The sequence below is a fragment of the Portunus trituberculatus genome, chromosome 1 (genome assembly GCF_017591435.1).
Source record: "Portunus trituberculatus isolate SZX2019 chromosome 1, ASM1759143v1, whole genome shotgun sequence".
NCBI lineage: Eukaryota > Metazoa > Arthropoda > Malacostraca > Decapoda > Portunidae > Portunus > Portunus trituberculatus.
Window position 1 is genome coordinate 5,725,248 of NC_059255.1, and position 7,500 is coordinate 5,732,747.

Below are 7,500 nucleotides of genomic sequence, written 5' to 3' on the forward strand. Positions count from 1 at the left end.
GACATTAGGAAGGGTCTATGGAGGGCAGAAGATTAATGGCCACAGTCTTCACTATTTTAACCCCCCACATGAGTTTGTGAAGCTGTAGAAAGTCACCAAATAGTCACCACAATGAATAGGGAAACACATCATACTACTGAAGGGATTAAAATGACAAAAAAACAAGAATTAAACTTGAAAGGGATACTATAATGACAAATCAAAATAACAATCTCAAAAAATACTAAAAAAAAAGGAAAAGAAAATGGAGAGAGAGAGAGAGAGAGAGAGAGAAGAGAGAGAGAGAGAGAGAGAGAGAGAGAGAGAGAGAGAGAGAGAATATGAAACAGTATGACATAAATAAATAAATAAATAAAATGACAAAAGGAAACTCAAGGTCTATTTGTAAAGATTAGAATGATGCTTGCCTTCCTTCACTAATTACAGGTGCTATGCTTGTAAACTCACCTGTCTACCTACCCTGAGAGAGAGAGAGAGAGAGAGAGAGAGAGAGAGAGAGAGAGAGAGAGAGAGAGAGAGAGAGAGAGAGAGAGAGAGAGAGAGAGAGAGAGAGAGAGAGAGAGAGAGAGAGAGAGAGAGAGAGAGAGAGAGAGAGAGAGAGAGATTTAACCTTACTTCTTTTTTTTCTCTCTTCTTATTTATCCTATCATATTTTCTCTCTAAAAATAAGAGAGAGAGAGAGAGAGAGAGAGAGAGAGAGAGAGAGAGAGAGAGAGAGAGAGAGAGAGAGAGAGAGAGAGAGAGAGAGAGAAATAACCTTGCTTCTTTTTCTCTCTCTTTATTTATCCTATCATATTTTCTCTCTAAAAATGCGATTGAGAGAGAGAGAGAGAGAGAGAGAGAGAGAGAGAGAGAGAGAGAGAGAGAGATTTAACTTTAACTCTCTCTCTTCATCTTATCACATTCTCACTCAAAACCACAACTGAGAGAGAGAGAGAGAGAGAGAGAGAGAGAGAGAGAGAGAGAGAGAGAGAGAGATTTAACCTTACTTCTCTCTCTCTCTCTCTCTCTCTAATAACATAACATAACATAACATAAATAATAGGATAACAAAGGGCCACCAGGGCCCATCTAGGTTATCCTGTATCAGTCGCACAGCGACCTCGTCATCAGTACTTAAAGATACACTTACAAGTACACAATACATTATATACTAATTCTAAATATTTGGCCCATTAACAGGGCTAAGTCCTGCAGCGAAATCCTCTACAATTTGTGGTCCCCATACATGGGGATCATGTCTTATTTAACTATAGTAAATTTCTTATAAAAACTATCATGCAGTGCTATACATAATTATAAATCTAATAAATTTAAGTGCTTATCTAATCTGTTTTTAAACATTGTCAAACTAGTGCTATTTACAACCGTCTCTGGCAATGCATTCCAGAAGTCTACCACTCTATGACTAAAGAAATATTTTCTTATATCTAACCTGCAGCCTTGCTTTCTAATCTTCCTGCCATGATTTCTAGTCCTATTTCCTCCTCTAAGGTAAAGAAAGATCTCACATCTATGTAGTTTGTATCTGAGAACATTTTAAATAACTCTATCATATCCCTCTTATACATCTCCTCTCAAATGAAAACATGTTTAATTCCTTTAATCTATCTCTATACTCCAGGCGCTTTAATGCTGGTATCATCCTAGTTGCTCTTCTCTGAACTGCTTCTAACATGTTGATATCCTGCCTATAGTGGGGTGACCAGGCCTGTATGCAATACTCTAAATGGGGCCTAACATAGGAATTATATAAGCTACGCACCACTTCCTTACTTTTATAACTAACATTTCTATTTATAAAACCCAGGATCCTATTTGCCCTATTTCTTGCTTCTAAACATTGCTTTGAAAATTTCATAGTCCTGTCTATCACTACTCCTAAATCCTTTCCTTCCTCTACTGCCTCTAGCCAACATCCCTCCATCTCATAGTTAAAGTTTGTGTTGTCTTTACCTAAATGCATAACCTGACACTTATCAGAATTAAACTCCATCTGCCACCTGTCTGCCCATGCTATCAGCCTGTCCAGGTCTCGTTGTATTCTGTAATTGTCCTTTTCACCCTGTACTGCACATGCTATCTTAGTATCATCTGCAAACTTTGATACTTTGCTACTAATTCCTATATCTAAATCGTTAATGTACACCAAGAAAAGAAGAGGTCCTAGCACTGATCCTTGGGGTACCCCACTAACCACTTCCTTCCACTCAGACATTGCCCCATTTAATACTACTCTCTGTTTCCTATCAGAAAGCCATTCACTAATCCAATCAACTAACCTACCCCCTATCCCATGTAGTCTCAATTTGTACACTAGCCTCCTATGCGGTACCTTATCAAACGCCTTGCTAAAATCTAGATATATAACATCTATGCTATTTCCATCATCTAACTCCTTGGTAATATATTCTAAGATATCGAGCAAATTTGTAAGACAGGACCTCCCTGATCTAAAGCCATGTTGGGTATCTCTAATTAATCTATTCTCATTTAAATGCTCCCAAATACTACCCTTAATGATTTTCTCTAGTATCTTACATACTATACTAGTTAAACTGATCGGTCTATAATTATTCGCATCATCCTTCCTACCTTTTTAAATATTGGAGTAACATTAGCTAACTTCCAGTCCTGAGGTATCTCAGCAAACCTAAGTGATCTTTCAAAGATTAACTTAAGTGCTTCAGAAATACTGTCTACACCCTCCCTAAGTACTCTGGCATGTAGCTCATCAGGACCACTAGCTTTCCTATCGTCTAGTTCAAGAATAAATTTCCTAATAATTCCCGGTTTTATATCAATATTTTCTAAAGCTCTTAAACTACTCGCACTGTTTGTAACAGGATTTCCTATTCTTTCCTAGTAAATACTGAAGAAAATTGTTCATTCAATAATTCTACTATGTCTTCATTTTGATCCACTACTACACCATCTTTTCTGAGTGGTCCAATCCTATCCTTATTTCTTTTATCACTGACCTTGTAATAACTATATAATTTTTGGGATCTTTACTCCCAGCTCTAGCTAGTTTTATCTCTGCCTGCCTTTTACTTTTTTATAACCTTACTCAAATCATCTCTGACCTGTCTGTACCTAATCAAATCTACATCTTCCCACTTTTCTGCAACTCTCTATATGCCCTCTTCTTCTCTCTGATCTGGCTACCTATCTCATGAGTCCACCATAATGGCTTCCTGTTTCTCTGCCTTATATCTTTGTAAGGGATACACTGCATCACTATACCCTTTACTACAACCTTAAAAATATCCCACATCTCCTGTGCAGTTTTAATTCCAAAACTATCTTCCCAGTTTACCTCTCCTAATAACTGACGTAACCTACCATAATTGCCTTTCTGATAGTTTGGGACTCTAGTCTTATTCGCTATATTATCCCTACTGGAATTAATGATAAATCTAATTATATGGTGGTCACTGTTTGCTAAAGTCTCTCCTACCTTATCTAATTACAGTCTCTCTCTCTCTCTCTCTCTCTCTCTCTCTCTCTCTCTCTCTCTTCCCCTGCCTTTGTTTGACATCACGTTTTCTTTGTATAGAAAACGTGAATCGAGTTAACCATTGTCATTCCTCCTTGGTGATGTTTGCCTACTTTCTTGCCTCGTTGTGGTGAAGTGAAGTGGTGAGATGAGATGTGATGTGGTGAACACGTTACTAACCTGTTGAGTGGAGGCGGTGCATGACGAGTAGTAGTAGTAGTATAAGTAGTAGTAGTAGTAGTAGTAGTAGAAGTAGTGGTGGTGGTGGTGGTGGTGAAATAGTCAGTGAGGCAGGCGGAGAGCTACTGACCTGGTGTGGTGACTGCGTGGTGGTGGTGCTGCTGCTGCATGGTGGTGATGGTGGTGGTGAGTGTGGTAGTAGCGGTGGTGGTGGTGGTGGCAGCAGCAGTCAGGTGTTCTGGGGCAACTTTCCGTCTTTTCCTGGGCGGCGGAGAGCGTCCACCGGCGTGCGGGTCCTGCCAGGAGGCCAGTGTGTCTAGGGGGTCGCCGTGGTGAAGACAACACCACTCACCAACACACGCAACACACGCAACACTCAACACACAACACACACCACCACCACTGTCCCCTCCACGCCTTGTTTCCTCCCCCTGCGCCGCCTGTGCCCGGGTGTGGGTGCCTCAGCCTGCTGCCTGCCTGGGGTGGGTGTGTGGGGTGGTGGGCGGCGTGCTGGGGCGGGATGGGCGGACTTTTCTCCCCAAAGGTCGCAGAAAGATCGACTGTCTCTCTCCCTCCAGCTGGCGGCTCGCGCTCCTCTCACACTCACCTCACTCTTCACAAACCCCAAAAATAAACCTCGTTATTCATCTTAACATCATTTATTTCACCTCATTGTTACGTTGGAATTAGTGGAATATTATACAATGTCGTGATTTGCTGCCATGTTCCGTGTTTGTCTTACTGGAAGTTTTATTAAAATATAACAATGCATTTCTTTTCTTCTACATTCTCGTCACTTCCCATACATAAAAATGATAAAATAATGCGTAAAATATCAAAGTATATACACATTTTCTCCTTATCTACACATAAAACACGAAATTTTACCTAGAAATTATAACACTCCTTCGTATTTTTCATCATTAGGATAATTTAAGAACGGAAAGCTATTTAAGTGATCACAAACCATACAAAACAGGTCACATTGTATTAATTTACGGGTATGAGACGAGGAAATTCCAGTTTGGTCCGTGTAGTATTGGAACTGTTGTCTCTTGGCGAAGGACAACAAACAAGAGATGGAGGACGGTACACACTCCCTTATTTAGCACATTAGTCACACCCACGCCCCTCCCCCTCCACCTACACGCCCTCGACATGGCTCAATCTCTTCCTTAGGGTGGCAAGAACCTCATACATACTTTAATAGGTAAGAAATTTGTGTCTAAACCCCAAAAATCGCTATGTTTGTATCTCTCTCTAAGACAAAGATTTTTCGTAATGCTTCCCTCTGCGTCTATATTACGTTATATGTGCGTGTTGTTGACGTTGTAGTGTTTGGTTAACGTTTTTATGCCTACAGGAAGGGTTTTGGTGCGAGTGTTGCTTCTTATAACGAAATAATGACGAAAGGCTTTGAGAATTTAAGTTTTTTTATTTCTTTGTTTTTCTGTGGTGTTTGTGGTTTGTTTTGCTTGTTTTGCGTGTTTTTTTTAAGTTTTCTTTGTCCCGACTTGGCGTGAAAGTCAGTTAATGCGTGGTTAAGTTAGGCAGTGTGTTCCTAAATGCCTTGTTTTGTTCATGTTTTTCAAGAGGTGTCAAGATATTTGTTCCTGAATTGTGGGTAACTCTCTTGACCTTTTAAGGGAACTGGCATCCAAGTGGGCCTTTTTTTCCCATTTTTTTTTTGCCCTTGGCTCGTTTCCCTTCCTGCCTTAAGAAAAAAAGAAAAAAAAATGGCCAGTAAGTTTGTTTTGTGGTTCTTATACTTAAATATTGCTTCATTTTATCCAATCTGTACCTAAACTTGTCCTAACTTACCCTAACTTGTCCTAACTTCATCATTACAGGCCATTTTGTACTTGATTCTCGTAAACCTAACTTTTTTTTATTATTTAAGACTGTTATTAAGTTTATTTTGTGGTTCTCGTGTAGCAATATTGCTTCATTTTGTCCTCTCTGTACCTAACTTGCTCTAACTTAGCCTAACTTGTCCTAACTTCAACATTACACGCTATTTTGTTTTCAATTCTTATAAATCTAACTTGTTTTTTACTTCCACCTTTTACTAAGTCTTTTTTTTCATTCCTATACATAAATATTCCTTAATTGTATCTCATTTGTAGCCTAACTTGTCCTAACTTTATTGATACAAGCCATTTTGTAGGTAATTTTCATAAACCTAACTATTTTTCATTAAATCTTGTTATTAAGTTTGTTTTGTGGTTCTTGTGTATCAGTATTGCTTCATTTTATCCTCTCTGTACCTAACTTGTCCTAACTTATCCTAACTTAATACTTACAGGCTGCTTTCTTTCTAATTCTTGTAAATATAACTTAATTTTTTACTTAAACCCCATATTAAGTTTGTTTTGGCTTCTATGCATAAATATCCCTTCCTTTTAACCTAACTTACTCAAACATTGTCCTAACTTACCTAACTTCTTCTAACTTCATTGATTCAAGCCATTTTGTATCTAATTTTCATAAACGAAACTTCTTTTTTCATTAAGTTTTGTTATTAAGTTTGTTTTGTGGTTGTAGAATATCATTGCTGCTTCATTTTACGCAATCTGTCCCTAACTTGTGAAGGTTAAGTTAGGAAGGATTGGGTAGTGTTGAAGTAGGAAATATATATGTTTTTCTCTCTTTTTTCTCTCTCTCTTTCTTTCTGTATTTCTCTCTCTTTCTTTCTGTATTTCTCTATTTTTTTCATTTCTCTTTCTCTCTCTCTCTTTCTTTCTCTATTTCTCTCTCTCTCTATTTTTCCTTTCTCTTTCTCTTTCTCTCTTTCTTTCTCTTCTCTCTTTTTCTTTCTCTATTTCTCTCTATTTTTCCTTTCTCTCTCTCTCTTTCTCTATTTCTCTTTCTATTTTTTCATTTCTCTTTTCTTTCTCTCTCTTTCTTCCTTTTCTCTCTTTCTTTCTCTACTTCTCTCTCTCTATCTCTCTCTTTCTCTATTTCTCTCTCTTTCTCTCATTCTCTTTATTCTCTCTATTCCTGTTTTGTCACATTTCAGGCAGTGGTGACAGAGACAGCCATGGGGGACTGTCAGCCGCCAGGGATGGATGACATAGGTAAGACTTGTGTGTGTGTGTGTGTGTGTGTGTGTGTGTTTGTTTTCTCTCTCTTTTTTATTTTCTTTCTTTTTTTTTCTTTCTCTTTTCTCTTTTATTTTCTTTCTTTTCTTTCTTTCTCTTTTTCTCATTTTCTCTCTTTTTCTCATTTTCGTTTTTCTCATTTTCTTCTCTCTTTTGTCTCTATTTCTCTTTTTTCTCTATTTCTGTGTGTGTGTGTGTGTGTGTGTGTGTGTGTGTGTTTTCTCTTTCTTTTTCTCTCTTTCTTTTTCCTCATTTATTTTCTATTTTTCATTCATTCTTTCTCTCTTCTCTCATTTTCTTTCTTTTCTCATTCTATTTTTCTTTTTTCTCTCTTTTTTCTTTTCCTTTCTTTTTTCTCTAATTCTCTTTATTTCCCCTCTATCTCTATCTCTATCGTTTACTCTCCACACCTGCCCCAACACTCCAACACTGCAATGGCCCCTACAGGTGTGGAGGGCGCCAGAATACACTATTTTTTTTCCTCAATTCTCCCTCTCTCTATCTATTTTTCCTCTCCACACCCGCCCCTACAGGTGTGGAGGGCCCAGAATACACCTGCGACTGGTTCACGTGTGGGCTGTGTGGTGTGAGGACTTCCAGTATCGAGAATTATGTGAGTCATATGGTCCTTCAGGAAAGGTGTGTCCTTCACCTTCATCCTTCTGCTGCTGTGCGAGACCTCCTTCTGCCCAGGTGAGGTGGTGGTGGTGGTGGTGGTGT

At 38.5% G+C, this 7,500-nt stretch overlaps 3 protein-coding genes across 3 annotated transcripts in view; 1 reads left to right on the plus strand and 2 right to left on the minus strand.

Annotated features, from left to right (window-relative positions):
* LOC123518694 (WD repeat-containing protein 26-like) overlaps nucleotides 1–4,392 on the minus strand; it is a 23,982-nt gene extending 19,590 nt beyond the window's left edge. The window contains 1 exon segment of the mRNA XM_045279724.1: nucleotides 3,810–4,392. Within this exon segment, the coding sequence (XP_045135659.1) occupies nucleotides 3,810–3,849 (40 nt within the window). The 5' untranslated portion in view covers nucleotides 3,850–4,392.
* Nucleotides 1–7,500, minus strand: part of LOC123519022 (DNA damage-regulated autophagy modulator protein 2-like) — a 25,376-nt gene that overhangs the window by 33 nt on the left and 17,843 nt on the right. The window lies entirely within an intron of this gene.
* LOC123501817 (transcription factor E4F1-like) overlaps nucleotides 4,715–7,500 on the plus strand; it is a 10,499-nt gene continuing 7,713 nt past the window's right edge. Inside the window, exons 1-3 of the mRNA XM_045250872.1 lie at nucleotides 4,715–4,889; nucleotides 6,699–6,756; nucleotides 7,314–7,473. Of these exons, the coding sequence (XP_045106807.1) occupies nucleotides 6,720–6,756; nucleotides 7,314–7,473 (197 nt within the window). The 5' untranslated portion in view covers nucleotides 4,715–4,889; nucleotides 6,699–6,719. The remainder of the gene's footprint in view (nucleotides 4,890–6,698; nucleotides 6,757–7,313; nucleotides 7,474–7,500) is intronic.